The sequence below is a fragment of the Pristis pectinata genome, chromosome 3, assembly GCF_009764475.1.
Source record: "Pristis pectinata isolate sPriPec2 chromosome 3, sPriPec2.1.pri, whole genome shotgun sequence".
Classification (NCBI taxonomy): domain Eukaryota; kingdom Metazoa; phylum Chordata; class Chondrichthyes; order Rhinopristiformes; family Pristidae; genus Pristis; species Pristis pectinata.
In genome coordinates, this window is record NC_067407.1 from 69,823,092 (window position 1) to 69,842,185 (window position 19,094).

The 19,094-nt window shown below is 40.7% G+C and overlaps 1 protein-coding gene across 1 annotated transcript in view; it reads right to left on the reverse strand.

Annotated features, from left to right (window-relative positions):
- Positions 1-19,094, reverse strand: part of tulp4a (TUB like protein 4a) — a 178,179-nt gene that overhangs the window by 92,069 nt on the left and 67,016 nt on the right. The window contains 4 exon segments of the mRNA XM_052011964.1: positions 660-794; positions 2,307-2,487; positions 11,582-11,743; positions 18,498-18,626. Coding sequence (XP_051867924.1) covers positions 660-794; positions 2,307-2,487; positions 11,582-11,743; positions 18,498-18,626 — 607 coding nt within the window.

The window sequence follows — 19,094 nt, forward strand, 5'->3', positions numbered from 1 at the left end:
AGACAATTTTCTCTTAAATTATGTGGATTGCCACTCTTTTCGATATTGATTGTACAACTCCTCTTGCCAATGAATGTAGGTGAACCGCCTCTGCCCGTCTTCTATTAATAGCGCTCTTCAATTGATTACTGAGAGAGGTACAAGAAAATGACCTATGTTTAGCCTCTTCTATATAGCTGCCCCTAAATGGTACTCAAATATTTAAATAACACATCTATTATTGGGAACATGCCAACTGGCACAAATTACTATTTTATTACAATATAATACAGCATATCATCAATCTTGTATTTCTAATGAATGCAAAATATTTGTTTCAACAACTATTTTGCTCTTAATTGATGATGTTGCTGTACTGTCTAAACCTCACAGGTTTTGCCCACTAGAAATTTACTCTGACCAGAATGCTGAACAGGAATAGATCATTTTGTTATTTTTAATTGTTCTTTTATCCATCATAGACTTAAAGTCTTAAAGGAGCACTATGTCATGAAATCATTTGCAGTTTGAAAAGAGGAAACTGTGCTGTATCATCTTAGGTAAAGTTAAATTAAATTTCTGTATTAAAAAGTGCACTTACATGAAAAGAAATAATTAAGTACCATTTGCTGAATAAACTGAACTACTACATCACATTTTCCTGAAGCTGTATTTCTCACCTTTCATATCCGAGCGGATAACAGTAGGTGACAAATCATCATAGTTGTTCATCATGCTGATATCCCCTGATGTGAAGCTAACAGTCAGCAGTGGCTTGCTGTTTTGAATTGGCAAGGGATATATTGCTGGACCATCTGAAAGAAATACAAATTCACTTATAATTTCTAGGCCTAGTTAACAATTCACTAATTTCTATAAAATTATTTCTTCAATCATTTAATATAGCCTAGTTCGTCAGCTGATCAACTTAAATTAAAATTTAGATCAAGGTATTTAAATTAAGTATAGCAGCACAAAACTATGTTTAATTAATTTGCTCAATTCTACTAAAAATTATCAAATCCAAATTATGAATTTTGATTTTAATTTGTACCAACTGTGGCTTTAGAAGTTGGCACATTAGGTCACACCCCAGAGACTTGGGCACAAAAATCTAGGCTGCCATTTCTTTACCAGGAAAGAAGTGTCAAAGGTACCATTTTTTGAATGAGATATTAAACCTTGATTATATATGCTGTCTCAGGTGTATGTAAAAACAAAATCCCATGCCACTATTTCAAAGAGCAGAGAAGTTACCAAAAGGTACCAACCAATATTTATCCTTCGATGGTCATCACTAAAGCAGTTTAACTGGTGCAGCCCATGTCCAAATGCTACCTAGATCTTGCCACATGCAGATATAGGCTGGTTCATTAGCTGAGACACTGTGGAAGGAAAGTCATTAACAAGCGCTGGAGGAACTCAGTGGGTCAGGCAGCATCTATGGAGGGAAATGGACAGTCAACCTTTTGGGTCAAGACCCTTCATCTGTACAGTCCCCTCTCACCTTAAAGCTATGCTCTCTAGTATTCCAATATGGGCCTAATACAGGCAAAATGTAGATAGGATCGTGGTCCACATGGATGAGGTGAGCACACAGTTTCTGTTTCAGATCCTATCTTTCTCATCTGGGTCTGCAAGACTTTGATCTGATTGTTAGATGTGGGATTGCTTAGCTCTGCCCATGCATGCAGTCCTGTGTTAAAACTTCAGGTTGGCACCTCAAAATTACATGCCCCAGAAATGGATCCTGGAATCCCCTTTCGCACTCACTGAACCAGGATTGGTGGAGTGAGGTTTATGTTAAGCCATGTGGTTACTGATCATGGTGGATCCTACTGTTGCTGGCCCACATTGCCCTGTAAATGTCCAGATTTGATATGATAGGGGTCTGAATTTTTCCCATTTAGCAAAATAATAATCTGTCCCATTTAGCAAGGAAAGAGCTTCAACATCTCTTCCAAAAGATTACCCCCTCCCCAAATGAGTAACTGCCAATTGTAAAAGTCATCACAAATGTGGACTAAGGATTCTGAAAACCTCTGAAGATTTGGCATGCATATTCCCATGAGGAGAACACCTTTAACATTTGTGTTTTCAATACTATTTAAATTAATTGCTTATGAATTCTTAGCTTCATTGCTGGAAATAAATATTTTAGAAAAGGCTGTTTTTATCAAATTTAGCACTGGTCAGGCCGCAAAAGCAAAAACTGACTGAAGCAACCAGGCATGATTCATTGCTGGCACAATATTTAGCAACCATGAATACTCTATTTCTAGTATTTCCAGCCCACATTGTGTTAACTTAGGTGGACATACAGCTACCTTGTGGTGGTGAATAGTCATCAGAATCTGTGTCACTCTCGCTACTGTCCTCCACCAGGAAACTGGGATAATTCCAAGACATTCCCAGGATACCTTCAGATTCATGGAGTAATACATGAGCCAGCATACGTCCATGGCAGTCCATCACTATCACTTGCCCATCAGCTGTACCAAACAGCACCTAGAATGAAATACAAAGTGAACACAAACTACACAAATGAACAAGGATATTTGCAACACATTGTATTTCATTAAAATACCTCTAGGAAATTAATTCAGAACTTTAAAATTGAAGCAATAATGAAACTGTAGATCATTTTATAGAAGACAAACTTGGACTTCTTTGCTTTACAAAGATTAGGTTTAAGAGCAGTTTTGTACATCCAACTTTCATTCCCGCTGTCAAATCACACTTTTGCCTTCACTATTCTTTTCAACTATACAATTCATGAGCAATAAAGCTCCTCTATGCAGTCGGATTTAACTGGGTATCTGGCACTCTTTTTGACAAGATAGAGTTAAGAAATGCTGTCACAAAACTGCAGATGCTGGAAATCTGGAGCAACACGCAGAATGCTGGAGGAGCTCAGTGGGTCACGCACCATCTATGAAGGAAAATGGACTCTTGACATTTTAGGTTGGGGCCCCCTCCCCCCACCTTTTAAAACTGGCTCTCTCCCTCTTTCTTTTCAGCCCTGATGAAGGGTCTCGACCCGAAACATCGACTGTCCATTTCTCTCCATAGATGCTGCCTGACCCGCTGAGTTCCTCCAGCATTTGTGTTGCTCAAGAAAGGCTATTCAAAATTCATTAACTACAAAAGGATTTCTAAAATAACAACAGTTAATCCTGCAGTTAAATTGAACTGGATTATCAGTATTGTTTACATTTGCGATCAGTTTGTCTTTGTCCACTTTTAGAACATAGAACAGTACAGCACAGGAATAAGCCCTTCGGCCCATGATGTTGTGTAGAACTAAACTAACAACACCCAATCCCTAACACATCGATCACTACCCTGTCTTCTATGGGCAAGCCAATTCTTACAAATAATAACTTGCCATCCTTCATGAGGAACTTTGCTAGCAGACTACAAAATTCTGTTAATCTGCAGTTCTATTTCTACCAAGGTTAATGCAAGTCACACACAATGGGAATCAATTACTTAGTAAGCAAACTTTATAGGTTGGTTCAGTTAATAATGTTATCATTGTATTCTGCACATTGGGTTCGACCATCTGGATTACTTAATCACAACAAAGTGTACTTAAAACCACAGTGCACATATTTTATGTGACTTGTGAATGCATTGAGCAATGTAATAAAAAGGCATTCCACAACTTCACCTGCGTGAACAGTTGCCATGGGTTATCAAATGGTGTTGACATTTGCTAGTTATACCTGCAGTTGTCCATGATATTTATGGATGCTTATACTTTGGGTAGCATTTAGCGTAATTAGGTATCAGGGACTCATTATATTGTACTGTAATTACCCTTGCATTGATTGAATCTATTTGAATTAATTGCAGTCCACTTGCTATTTCCCTTGATCCTCCTACCCTTCCAGCCTAACTGAATGATGCCAATGCATAACTTGCTGCATAATGCTGACTAACCCATTGTATATCTTTGATCTTAAAATAACAAGCAAAACAGTGAAATAAAGAACACTTAGAAACAGATGAAGGGGAAGATTCCACCCCTTATGCCTGTTCCACTATTCATAGCTGATCTTTTACTTCAGGGCCACTTTCCTGCACTGACCTCATTTCTATTCCTTTAATATCTAAAAATATATTGATCTTGATCTTCAATATACTCAGCCATTGAGCCTCTACATTAATGATGTATCAGTCCATTAAAGGAATACATGTGAAATGCAAGTTGAAAAAGATGTGGAAGAGAAAGTACACATGAAGTATTCAAGGGAAGAGCAAGTGAAACCCCTCATTTTCTAACAGTTTTGCATACAACATATAATATTCCTAGCAGTGGTATGAAATTATTCTCTCTCCTCTGTGAAGGCTTGATTCACATTAAAAATTCTGAGGGACAGGACTGAGGCAGGGATCGATCAGGGACAGTCAGCACAGCTTTGTTGTTGGGAGATCCTGACTGACTAATTTGACTTTTTAAAGTATTAACAAAAACTTCAGTAAAGCCTTTGACAGGTCTCCCATGAAAGGCTAGTCCAAAAGACTAGAGCTTATGGGATCCAAGGCAAAATAGCAAAATAATACGCAGGTGCAGCTAATCATTAGCAAAGCAAATGGTTTGTTAGGCCTTTATTAGGAATGGATTCAAGTGGTGGAGTAAAGAATATTTTACTGGAATTGGTGAGACCACATCAAGAATACTGTATATAGTTTTGGTCTCTTACCTTAAAAAGGATACATTTGTCGAAGACAGAGTCAGCAAAGATTCACTAAACTTGTTCCAAAGAAGGCAAGTTTGTCATATTCTCACAAGTTTGTCATATTCTCGCAAGTTTGTCATATTCTCGCAAGTTTAAAAGAATGAGAGGTGACCTCTCGAAATGCACAAGATTCTTACAGGACTCAACATGCTTGGTGCAGGGAGGATGCTTCTCCTTGCTGGCGATTCTAGAACCTGGAGTCACAGTCTCAGAAAAAAAGGTAGGACTAGGACGAAGAGAAATTTTTTCACACAGTGTGGTGAATCTTGGCTCTTTCTCCCCAGATGCTCAGTCATTGAGTTAGTTCAAAACAGAGGTCAATAGATTTCTGGATATTAAAGGAATAAGGGATATGGGGCTAGTGCAGGAAATTGGCACCGAGGTAAAAGTTCAGCCATGATCTTGATGAATGGCAGAGTAGGCTCAAAGGGTCATGATCCTACTTATGTTCTTTTGCTGCAGTTACAGTGAAAGGGCCTCACAAGCTCAACCTCTACCATCGAGGAAGAAAAGGGAAGCAGACACATCAGAATCTACAAGTTCTGCTCCAAATCACACATTCTCTAGACTTGGAAATACACAATCGTGTACTTGTAGCATCATACAGCACAGGCCCTTCAGTATGATGACATCGTACCCACCTACACTAATCCCATTTACTAGCACTTGGTCAGTAGCCTTCTATGCCTTAGCTATTCAAGTGCTTGCCTAAATACTTCTTAAATGTTGTAATAGCCTCTGCCTCCACCACCCTCTCAGGCAGTGCACTGCAGATTCCAACCATCCTCTGGGTGAAATTATTTTCCCCTTCATATCTCCTCTAACTCCTCATCTTAAACCAGTGCCCTCCGGTTTTAGAGATTCTATTGTTATCTGCTCTATCAGAGACCCCTCATAATTTTGTACACCTCTTTTGGGATCCCCATCAGCCAACTCCCCTCCAAGGAAAACAAACTCAGCCTATCCAGTATCTTCCTCATAACGAACAGATCCTAGTAAATCTGCAATGGTGACCCAAAGTTGTAGAAAGTTATACCATGACCCCCATGATCTTATGTTCTGTTTCCCAGTTCATGCAAACCAGTATCTGTCAGTGGGTCTTACTCATGAAACTCCCCACCCGACAACACATTCACACTATCAAAGAAAAACTGCAGTGACTTACGGAGGGGGCTCACACCACTCTCGAGGGCAATTACAGAAGAATAATAAATGGTGGTCTGATAGTGACTTCCACCATCCAAAAATAAATTAAAAAAGGAAAACACGTTTTCTGCAACTTCACTCCGTAACATAGAATCCTAAAGCTTCTGCAGGACAACGTACAGGCCATAATTTTGTCCTGTAGCTCTTGCATCCCACAGTTTGCTGCTGTATTCCATCAGTCCATACAATTCTTGTAGACTGCTCAGGATAAATATGTCAGCCTGTAATTCATTTCTGTATAATGCAAGAGATTTGTTCCAAATAGAAAGGATCTATACAAAAATCACAGTTCGAGTATTCTGTGCAATTTGGGGCTCCACACCATACAAATGCTGTTAAGAAGTTGAATACAGAATAAAAGTTTAAAAAAAAGGGGGGCGCGGAGGGGGAGTAAGTTGAGGATAGGAGCTCCAGGGTCTATGATGAAAGCTGCATATCAGACAAATGTTGGAGGGATGGAAGGGAGTGGTTGTAGCAACAAGATACTGGTACTTCAGGTGAGATAGAGGTGGAGGGAAGAGAGCAGAGGGAGTTCCCTTTTTTGATTCAGGGGAACATCAACGCAGCAGTTGAGATGACACCACTGAAGGATCATTTGGTGAGTCTTTGAGTAGAATGAGAAATAAGAAGGGGATGATCACGTTGTTGGGATTGTACTACAGGCCCCCAAATAGGGAATTAGAGGAACAAATGTGCAGGGAGATTGGAGAGAGTTGTAAGTATAATAGGGTTGTCAATGTTTCCTGACATTTACTGGGATTGCCATGTTAAAGGTCTAGATGGGGTGGAATTTATTCAGTGGGATCAGTAAAGTTTCCTCAGGCAGTATATAGAGGGCCCTACCAGACAGGGGGCAAAGCTTGATCTACTCCTGGGAAATAAGAAAGGGCAAGTGACTGAGGTCACAGGAGGGGAGCACTTTGGAACTAATGGACCATACTTCCATTAGTTTTAAAATAGTATGGAGCAGAATTGGTCCACAGGTTCAAGTTCTGAGTTGGGGCAAGGCAAATATTGATGGTACTAGACAGGAGCTTGCAAAGGTTGAATGGGCTAGGTTTAGTTTGTGGGCAAAGGAACCTCTGGCAAGTGGGAGGTTTTTAAAAGCGAGATAGCAAGAGTTCAAGGACGACATGTTCCCGTTAAAGGCAAAGCAGCTGGGAGTTGGGAACCCTGGATGTCAAGGGATATTGTAACTCTGGTCAAGAAAAGAAGGCAGCTTGGGTCAGATACAGGCAGCTGGGATCAAATGAATCACTGGAGGTACACAGAATATACTCAAGGAGGAAATTAGGAGGGCCAAGAGCGGGCATGGCAGAAAAAAATTAAGGGGGAGAATAGGGCCTCTCAGACCAAGACAGAAATGTGTGGAGCCACTGGAGATGGGCAGAGTTCTCAAATATTATTTCTCCTTTGTTTTTAAACATGGAGAAAGATGTGAAGACTTGGAAACCTGTCAAAATTAATGGAGATGTTTTGGGAGCAGTCCATATTACAGTAGAACGTGTGGTGAAGATGTATGAAGTAGACAAATCTTCAGGTCCAGACTAGGTATATCCAAGAACGCTATGGGGAAAGCTGGAGAAGAAATTGTGGGAGCCCTCACTGAGATATTTCAGAAACAGATTTATTACCACTGACATATGTCATGAAATTTGTTGTTTTGTGGCAGTACAGTGCAAGACCATAAAAATTACTACAAGTTACAAAATAAGTAATTAGTGCAAAAGAGGGACAACGAGGTAGTGTTCATGGACCTTTCAGAAATCTGATAGCAGAGGGGAAGAAGCTGTTCCTAACACAATGAGCATGGATCTTCAGGCTCCTGTACCTCCCTCCCGATGGTAGTAACACAAAGAAGGTACGTCCCAGATGGTGAGAGTCCTTGATGATGGATGCTGCCTTCTTGAGGTGCTGCCTCTTGAAGATGTCCTTGATGGTGGAGAGGGTTGTGCCCGTGATGGAGCTGGCTGAGTCTACAACCCTCTGCAGCCTCTTTCTATCCTGCACTTTGGAGCCTCCATACCAGGCGGTGATGCAACCAGTCAGAATGTACATCTATAGAAACTTGCAAGAATCTTTGGTGACATACCAAATCTCCTCAAACTCCTAATGAAGTGGACCTACTGGCATGCCTTCTTCATGATTGTATCAATGCATTGGGCCCAAGATTGAGATGTTTACGGCCAGGAACTTGAAGCTGCTCACCCCTCAATGAAGACTAGTGTGTGTTCTCCCGACTTCCCCTTCCTAAAGTCCACAATCAATTCCTTGGTCTTGAGTGCGAGGTTGTTGTTGCGACACCACTCAACCAGCCGAACTGTACCCCTCCTTATCATCTGAGATTCCATCAACAACAGTGGTGTCATCGGTGAACTTATTGATGGTGTTTGAGCTGTGCCTAGCCACACAGTCAAGAGTGTAGAGAGAGTAGAGCAGTGGCTAAGTACACTCGGTCTTTGCTATCCTCTGGCAAGGTGCTGGAAGACTGGAGGATAGCAAATGTTGTGCCTTTAAGGGCTGCATGGATAGACCTGGTAATCATTGACCTATTAGTCTACCAAATGCGGTAGGTAAGTTGCTGGAAAACATTGAGGGACAAGATATACTTACATTTGGAAGGGCAAGGGTTGATTAGGGTAGCTAGAATGGCTTCATGAGTGGGAGATTTTGTCTTATGAATGTGATTGAGTTTTTTTTTGATGAAGTGACGAGGAAGATTGAGGAAGGAAGGGCAGTAGACATAGTATATATGGATTTAGTAAAACTTTTGATAAGGTTCCATATGGTAGGCTGCTCTGGAAAGTTAGATTGCATGGCACCCAAGGAGAGCTAGCAAACTCAAAACAAATGGTAGGAAACAGATGGTGTAAGGATGTTTCTCAGACTGGAGGTCTGTGACGAGTGGTGTGCCCCAGGGGTCGGTGCTGGGCCCATTGTTATTCGTCATCTATATTAGCGACTTGGATAAGAATACATGAGGAATAGTTTATAAGCTTGTAAATGACGTAGATGACACTAAAATTGGTGGTGTCGTAAACAGTAAAGGGGACTATCAAGAATTGCAGTGGGATCTTGATTGGCTGGGTAGGTGAGCTGACGAATAGCAAATGGAATTTAATTCAGCTAAGTGCAAAGTGTTACATTTTGGAAGGACAAATTAAGGTAAGAATTTTACATTGAACGGAAGGGACCTGGGTACTATTGTAGAACAGAGAGACCTTGAAGTACAGGTGCATAGTTCCCTTAAAGTGGAGACACAGGTAGACAGGGCAGTGAAGAAGGCTTTTGGCATGCTGGCCCTCATCAGTCAAGGCATTGAATATAGAAGTTGGGAGGTTATGTTGCAATTGTACAAGACATTGGTGAGGCCACATTTGGAGCACTGTATTCAATTTTGGTCACCCTGTTATAGAAAGGATGTGATTAAACTGGAAAGAGTGCAAAAAAGATTTACAAGGATGTTGCCAGGACTTGAGGGACTGAGTTATAGGGGAAGGTTAGACAGGCTGAGCCTTTACTCTTCAAGCATAGAAGACTGAGGGGTGAACTCAGGGGTATATAAAATCATGAGGGGTATAGGTAGCGTGAGCGGTCCTTCCCTCCCCCAGAATTGGGGAATCGAGAACTAGAGGACACAATTTTAAGGTTAGAGGTGACAGGTTTAATCAGAACCTGAGGGGGCAACTTTTTTTTATATAAAAACACAGCAAGTGGTAGATATATGGAACCAGCTGCCAGAGGAAGTGGTGAGGCAGGTACATTTGATACATTTAAGTAATATGCGGATAGGTACATGGATGACAAGAGTTTAGAGGGATATGGGCCAAGTGCTGGGAGATGGGATTAGCTTGAATATACATCTTGGTCTGCATGGACACGTATGGGCTGAAGGGCCTTTTTCCCTGCTGTACAACTATGACTCTAGCATTGGAGAACATAACAGAGATCAGACTGGGAATAGTGATGGAAGATTTGGGTGAAACTTTTACATGTGAAATATTAATAGCAACAAGGTAACAAATTTTACAATGATAGCCAAAGATAACAGCTTTAATCTTTTCACTTATTTTACACAACACAAGGTAATAGTCTAGGGACTCCCACTATACTCCACTCTTAGCATCCATTCTGTCATCCCCCTCTTATAAAGAATCTTATAAAGAGAGCTGTAAAGGCAAAAGATGGGATTTGACAGACATAAGTACGAGAGGACATGGCTTTAGGGTGAAAGGGGAAAGGTTTAGGGGGAAACTTAGAGGGAACTTCTTCACTCAAAGAGTGGTGGGAGTGTGGAATGGGCTGCCACCTGATGTGGTAAATGCGGTTTCGCTCTTAACTTTTAAGAGTAAATTGGATAGATACATGGACAAGAGAGGTCTGGAGGGGTATGGGCTGGGGCAGGTAAATGGGACTAGCTGAATAATGTTTCGGCACAGACTAGAAGGGCCGAATGGCCTGTTTTCTGTGCTGTAAATTTTTCTATGGTTTCTATCTGAATACAAGGGAGTCAAGGGGTGTGGGGAGAGAGTGGAAAGTGGTGTTGAAGCCAAGAATGGAGCACACGCAAAGGGCTGAATAGCCTATTCATGCTCCTGTTATCTTATGTTCTTACATGGTCAATGGTTGCTTTTTGGAAGAAAGGATGGTAAACAATGGCAGGAATCTCTCTCTCTCTATATATATATTTATAAATATATATATATATACATATATATACATATACACACACACACACATAAATTTTTAAAATGACAAATTTCAGAGAAGAGTAAAAAAATTCCAAGTTTGCTGATGATCACAACTTAGAGATGTGACAAACAGTGAAGTAATACCTGTTGACAGTGACAGGACATGGAAAGACTAGCAGAGTGGATGGGCAAAGTAGAAGATGGAAATTAATGCAGAGGTGATGGAGTTTGGTAGAAGGAATGTAGAAAGGCAAGACAGGCTTCATGATACTGTTCTATTGAGTGTGTAGAAATAGAGATACCCTGGGGTTCTTGTACATAGATCCTTGAAGTAGGGCATGCTTAAAGTGGTCAACAAAGCACATGGGATCTTGGGTTTCATAAATAGAGGTATCAAGTTCAAAGGCAGCAAATTATACCAAACCTTTAACACTTAGATTAGGTGACAACGATGTTATTGCATCGAGTTTCTGCTCCCCATACTTTAGAAGGGCTTGAAGTTCTTTGAGAGGGTGCAGAGTAGATTCACCAGAATAATTCCAGGAACGAGGGATTTTAATTACAAAGTTAGGTTGAAGATTCTGGGACAGTTCTCCTTAGAGCAAAGGAGGTAGAGGGGAGATTTAAAATTGTGACAGGTTTAGGCAAGATACTCTTGAGAAAGGCTGTTCCCATTAATAGAGTGGTCATGACCTGGAACTTACTGCCTTTCGAGTGGTGGCAGCAGAGAAAATCACTGACTTCAAGAGGAAATTAACTAGTAATTGAGGGAAATAAACTAGCAGGACAACAAGGAAATGGAACTATCTGGATTGCAATTCAGCAAACATACATGCATTCAGTGGGCCAAATGGCCGCCGTCTGCAACTTCCAGTGACAATGACTTGCAGAAAATAAATTGATGAGAGAACTCCTGGTGAAACTTTACAATTTTCACATGTCTAAATACAGTACTAATACCTGTTGGTCATCAGGTGTCCATATTCCACAGGTAATCTGGCTGTCCAAATTAATCTCAGAAGACCAATGTCGCTGTCCACTGACAGATCCAACCAAGACAAAGCCATCTCGGTACGAAATGAGTGCCTGAGTACCATCATGACTCCAGGTAAAGTCACTCACCTGGAAAGCAGAATTGGAGGAGAAAAGTCAATTGTCATGCTGAAACTATTTTTATTCCCTTTCTTCATGATTTGCTGTTCTGGGCTAAATTATGCAAGGTCACTAACCAGAAACATCAACTGTTTCTCCCTCCATCAGTACTGCTTGATCTGTTGAGTATCTCGAGCATTTTGTTTTTACTTCATGTCTTCCACTTAATGTTTCCAGTTTTGGCAGTTTTTTGTTCTTGGACATGAATACCTACATTTTCTACTGCTAATCTCTTACTTGAATCACATTTGCAAAATGAGATTTTATATACTCATTTAAATGAGAATCCATGTCCTTTCATTGAGGCCTATATATCCTTTCTTTATAGATAACTCAATCCAAATCAACGCATTATGCTTGTACTTCTTCCCTGCACAGAGCTTCAATGTATCTTTCTGCCTGAAAACAGAATCGACAGACTAACTTACAGCCTGGAATTTCCTTCACTTTATTATCATCACAGTATAATGACTTGTAATGCTGAGTCTATCATTACAGAATATTTCTCAACTCCTTTAACTAATGGGGCAATCCGTTCTTCATTTCAATGAACGTTAATCTATCCACTTACCTAAATGACAGCAGGCCTGACATAGCCCAGCAAGTAGAGGCAAAGGGATATCAGCGGCCCTGAGTCAGCCCAGTGGGCTGGAGACTAGAGCCCTGGAGGAGAAAGGTGGTGGGCTGGAAACCCACAGGCCAGGGGACAGAACCATAGCACGCTGAGACCAGAGACCTAGAGCAGAACTATGTTGGGACCAACAACAAGAGGCTTGGGGCAGTGAGTGGACAAGGTGAATCAAAACTAACAACAAAATTAAGGAGCAATGTCACAGGAAAGCAGGTATGTGGTCAGTGAATATTAATCTATTTTCTCCTTACAGTAGTTATTTGATTTGAAAAAAGTGGTGAGAAATTAATGTTGTCAGGGTAGGTAAAATACCAGATGAGCAAACAATGAAAGTATATATTGCCTTTTGTCAAATGAATTAATCAAGTAACATGACAGGCACCCCAAACCATGGAATACATAGTCATAGGTAACTCCAGGATGCCTCCAATGACCTGCGATTCCAGGTGGTGCCATTGCCACAGGATCAAGGATATTCTGGAAGGGGAGGGTGAACAATGAGAGGTTGTGGTTTATTTTTCTGCCAATTATCAATGATACAAGTAGAAAAGGTATCCAGTCCTACAAGCTGATTTTAAGGAGTTAGCACCTGTGCCAGGGGCTAAAAACCATTGGTGGTTGTTTACTAAACTGATACCTGGAATAGACAGGTTGTCTTATGAAGGTCAGGCATGTATCTGCCGGAGTGTAAAAGAGTGAAAGGAGGCTTGACTGGAAAATATAAAGATTCTGACAGGTCTTGACAAGATGGATGTGAAAAGAATGTTCCTCTTGTGGGAGAACCTAGAACAAGAGGTTCCTTGTTTTAAAAATAAGTGGTTGCCCGTTTAAGGCAGAGGCAGCAAAATGTTTTGTCTGGAGCTCTCTTCCTCAGAGTGATGGAAGCAGAGTCTGAATATTCTTAAGAAAGAGGTAGATAGATTCTTGATAAGGCAGTGAAAGGTTAGCACAAGTAGACAGGAATGCAAAGTTAAGTGGACTATTTCTGTTCACAGGCCCCCAAACAACTGTGATAATGTAAAGCACAGCATAAACCTTGAAGGTGTACTTAACAAGGAAGTACAATATCATAGGGACTTTAATCTACATTTAGCTGAGCACACCAGATGTGCAGGAATACTTTGGAGCATGAATCATCTGGGCTTTCTAGGTCAGTGTGTTAAGAAACACAAGTGAACAGGCTATTTTAGATCTAGTAATGCATAATGAGAAATGGTTCAAAAGGCGTTAGAGAATAGTGATCAAATTATGACAGAATCTTGCAATAAAAGTGACTCAGTTCAATCTGTAACTAAACTACAAAGGCACATGACACAAGTTGGCTGTGGCAGTCCTGTGGATCTTTTTTTTATATATGTATAGGTTCTGAGGTGGTGAACAAGGCCAACAAAGCAACTCCACCATCTTCCACAGATAGACATGGTAGCTGATGGGATAAGCAGTCAGGTGGGTAGTTTGCAAGATGATCCACTGCTTCCATCGCTTAAACAGGTCCTCTGTGAGCTTCTGATGCATAGAACAGTGCAACACTGGACAGGTCATTCAGCCCACAATGTTGTGCCAATCCTGATGCCGATTTATAATAAATGTTCTTCTGTTTATCATCCATATCCCTCCACTCCCTTCATATTCATGTGTGTATCTAGAAGCCCCTTAAACTCTACCAAACTGCCTGATTCCACTACTACCCTGAGTAACCAATTCCAGACACCTACTACACGCAGCGTAAAAAACTTGCCCTCACACCACCTTTAACTTCCCCCTCTAACCTTAAAAGCATGTCCTCTGGTGTTTGACATTTCTACCCTGGGGAAAAGATTCTGACCATCTACCCTATCTATGCTCCTCAATTTTAAAAACCTCCATCAGGTCTCCCCTCAGCCTCTGATGATCTAGTTTGTCCAACCTCTCCTTATAGTTCTAATCCAGGCAACATCCAAGTAAACCTCTTCTGTGCCTTTTCCACAATTTCCACATCCTTCCTATAATGGGTCGACCAGAACTGCACACAATACTCCCAAGTGTGGTCTGACTAAAGTTTGTATAGCCCAGCACGACTTCCTTACTCTTGTACTCATACCACTACCAATAATGGCAAGCATGCTATACACTTTCTTTACCACCTTATCCACTTGCATAGCCACTTTCAGTGAATTATGGACCTGGACCTTAAGATCCCTCTGTACCTCAATGCTATAAAGGGGCCCACCCTTAAATGTATACTTTCTCCTTTCATTGACCTCCCAAAGTGCAACACCTCACACTTGCCTGGGTTTAAACTCCATCTGCCACTTCTCTGCCCATATCTGTAACTGGTCTATATCCTGCTGTATTCTTTGATAGTCCTTACACTGTCCCAACTCCATCAATCTTGGTGTCATCCAAAAACTTTTCTAATCCACCCGTCTACCTTTTCATCCAAATCATTGATATATATCACAAACAACAGAGGTCAAAGCACCGATCCTTGGCAGAACACTACTGTTTCACGGACCTCCAGCTAGCATAATAGCATGCCACCTCTACTCTCCGTCTTCTATGGGCAAGCCAGTTCCAAATCCAAACTTGCAATTTACCCTGGATCCCATGCATCTTTATCTTCCGAATCAACATACATGAGGGACATTGTCAAACACCTACTGAAGTCCACGTAGATAACATCAAGCACCTTTGTCACCTCCTCAAAAACAAACAAGTTTGTAAGACATGACCTGTTCTGCACAAAGCCATGCTGACTGTCCCTAAGCAGGCCAAATGTGCATAAATCCTATCCCTCAATATCCTCTCCAATAGTTTCCCTACCACTGACATGAGGCTCACTGGCCTATAATTACCTGGATTATCCCTATTTCTCTTCTTGAGCAATCCCTCCTTGAAATTCTTAATACCATCCTTTCTCCATTTTAAACTAAAGTGCGAGACAGGAAGGGGGCAAAACTAGGAATGGAAAGAAAGAACAATAAGGGGTAAAGCAAAATAGAAGGCAGAAAAATAGAGGGTAAAAAACAAATTGGGTGGCATTGCAAATAAGAATGTTAAAAAGGCTAGCCAAAAGGCCTTGTGCCTTCATGCACAGAGCATTCACAACAAGGTGGATGAACTAAATGCACAAATAGATGTAAATGGGTACTATTTAATGGGAAAAGGGGACGAAGGATGGGAACAGAACATCCAGCAGTATTCAATATACAGGAAGGGACAGGCAAAATGGAAGAGGAGGTTGGGGAGTGGTTGCAGATTAAAGAGATTAATAAAATAGTGAGCAAGGATATCAGTTTGGATGATGTGGAATGTACATTCGTAGGAGCTAAGAAATACCAAGGGGCAGAAAATGTACACAGACCCCAAACAGTAGTGATGTTAGGTGTGGCATTAAAACACGAAATTAGAGGCGTGTGAAATAGGATACAACTGTAATTGTGGGTGCCTTTAATGTTAATTTGATATTAGTTTATGGAAAAATTCCAGAGTCCATTATTAAAGATGTAGCAGCAGGGCAGTTGGAAAACAGCAACAGGACCTGTCAAAAACCAAAAGAGATTGCAAATGCTGGACTAACAATTTTGGCCTCTGCAAATGCTGCTTGACCCACTGAGTTCTTCCAGCATTCTATTTTTAGTTACAGGATTATCCAAAATCCGCATGGATTTATGAAAGGTATGCTTGACAAATTTACTGGAATTTGAGGATGTAACTAGCAGAATAGAGAAGGGAAAACCAGAGGATGTCATGTATTTTGGACTTCCAGAAAGCTTTTGGCAAGGCCCCACATATGATTTAATGTGCAAAATTAAAGCACATGGGATTGGAGGTACTGTACTGTTGTGGATAGAAAGCTGGTTGCCAGACACAAAATCAAGAGTATGAATAAACAAGTCCTTTTCCAAGCGGCAAGTCAGTGACAAGTGAGATACCAAATGGTTCTATACTTGGACCGCAGCCATTCATAAAAATATTGATTTTGATGAGGCAATTAAATGTAGTATCTCCACGTCACTGGACAACACAAAAGTTGGTGGGAGTATGTGCTGAAGATGCAGAGAGGCTCTACAGTGATTTGGACAGGTTGAGGGAGTGGACAGGTTAAGATGTGGATAATCACAAGGTTAATAACTTTGGTGGCAGAAACAGGGGGCAGATTATCTGAATGATGAGACATGAGGAAAGGGGAGGTACAGTGAGACCTGGGGGTCCTTCTACACCAGTTAATGAAGCACGTAGGTACTTAAAGAAGCCAAAATATATTCAAGGCTTAGATTTTTTCTTAGGGTCAGAGGGATCATACGATATGGGGAGAAAGCTGGAACAAGGTACTGAATTCGGATGCAACACAGAAGGCACTCAGGATGCTGGAGGAACTCAGCAGGACAGACAGCATCTATGGAGGGAAGTGGAGTGTCGACGTTTTGGGTCGAGACCCTTCATCTGGACTGAAGGATAGAGGGGAGATTGCCAGTACAAAAAGGTGGAGGGAAAGGGGATGAGGACACGAGCTGACAGGCGATAGCTGGTTCCAGGTGAGAGGAAGGGGTGGTGAATTTGGATGATCAGCCAGGGTCTATTCCTATTCTCTGTTCTACACAAATACATTTGAAAAGAGGCATCTTATTACATTTCATTTTGAAGTCTACGTATACCTTTAATGAAATTATTTTTAATCAACTTATTAAAAGCTACTCCTTTTACTTTTTCCGAAGAGCTCAAAGTCAGTCAATCAGACTAGGTTTCCCTTTAACAATTCCATGCTGGCTGCCCCTTCAGGATTCATGCTTCTCCAGTGAGAATTCATTTTGTTCTCGAGAAATGGTCTCTGGATATTTCCCGTTCAGAATTAAAATCATCAGCGTGGTATTATCAGGTTTCTCTCTCTCTCACTATTTCTGAACTGCAGTAAAAGATCTGAAATCCTTAGGTTCTCTGGCGGCCAGTGAGGAGAATTGATAAATTTTGGTCAGAGTCATTGATTGCCAAGAGCCATTCAAAACATTTGTCACTTCTAGTTGTCTCTCAATCTGGCTTTTGATGAATGGAATAAAATTACCTGGTGGTCCCGCCATTAAATTCAGCAGGATGTCCACATTGGCTGTTATCTGACAGTCAACCTCTACCTCAATCACCTTGACCTGCACCCATCACATATTTCAGAGACAATGTTTCTGCAAACAACTAATTAATGTTTTTTTTGCAATGACAGTACTACCCAAATCTGTCTTAATGCTTTTATCAGAGGTCCTTATATATAAACTGTGGTTCTGAGTCAACTGTTTCATTCACATTTGAAGTTCACATTGCTCTCTCAAATTATGCACGTCTAATGCTTACAAGAACAGTGATCAAGTCAAAACAGAAGTTTCCCCAGGATAGGTGAACTACACAGAACATTATTTAGATAATGGAGGAGACCACCGAAGCAATAAATGAGTTGGTGAGCGAGTTTGTACATCAATGGAAGCTGCTTTCACTTAGCCCGTGGGTGGGAGGAATTTATTTAATCGTGCTTATTCATTAGATGTATTTGGGAGATGAAAAATGAATAAATGTCACGTGAAATATGGTATGTTTGAGAGAAACATGCAACTTTGGACCTATGGTTTCCAAGGCTTTCAATCATGCCAGTTTTCTTTGCATCTTGATTTGGTCTGGTTTAGCCTATTGATAGTGACACAATCAAACAATGACCTGATTATTGTTGTATCTTACATTTGCCAGGATTGTAAAAGGTGAAGTACATGGAAAGCCCATTTTAATCTAGCAATTCCGATGCTCCTAGTTTATAGATTGGGTACTGTTAAAATGGAAAAGAGCAGTCCTGCAGGAGAATAATGTGTTAAATGGGCCTTGGGTTGGGGCAACTAGGGCAATTTCTAAACATATTCATCTCCAAGCCACTTTAGAAATCCTGACTGGATGGGGTAATACCGCTACTAAAAACTTCATAGGAATCCAGAAATGTATCATCCCTCTACGAAACTTCAAAACCACAAAATCAACTCTCAGACTTTTAATCTTTTGAGAGAAGTTTCAGTAGTTTTGAACTGAAATAGATTTTTAAAAAAAGGATATTTTCAACTATTTCATTCCAGTGATGTTTACCTGTGCTCCGCGGTCATTGACCAGTTCAACTGACCACCTGCCTTCATACTGAATCCACACAAAAATTCCTCCATCAGCATCACACGTTGCAAGTTTCTGAAATGGCTCATTCCAGCGCACAAGCACCACCTGAAAACAACCAGCCACAATTATGTCCATGATTTACATTAAGGGGGAAGAATAGCACATATGCTTGAAGTACAAGATCAGAAAAGATTAAGAGAAGAACTCAAAGTCAATGATTTTGTGTAAGTAACAGAAAGGGGTTTTTTGAAAAAGAAAGTTGGAAGTGAGAGGCAAGGAATCATCAACCAGACAATAAAAAAATGCCTTCCTATATTCTGACCAGTGTAAAGTTTTTTCAGAGGAGTTGGCAATGTACAGTGGCATGCAAAAGTTTGGGGCACCCTGGTCAAAATTTGTTATTGTGAATAGTTAAGTGAGTAAAAGATGAACTGATCTCCAAAAAGTCAAAGTTAAAGATGAAACATTCTTTTCAACATTTTAAGCAAGATTAGTGTATTATTTTTGTTTTGTACAATTTTAGAGTGAAAAAAAGGAAAGGAGCAACATGCAAAAGTTTGAGCACCCCAAGAG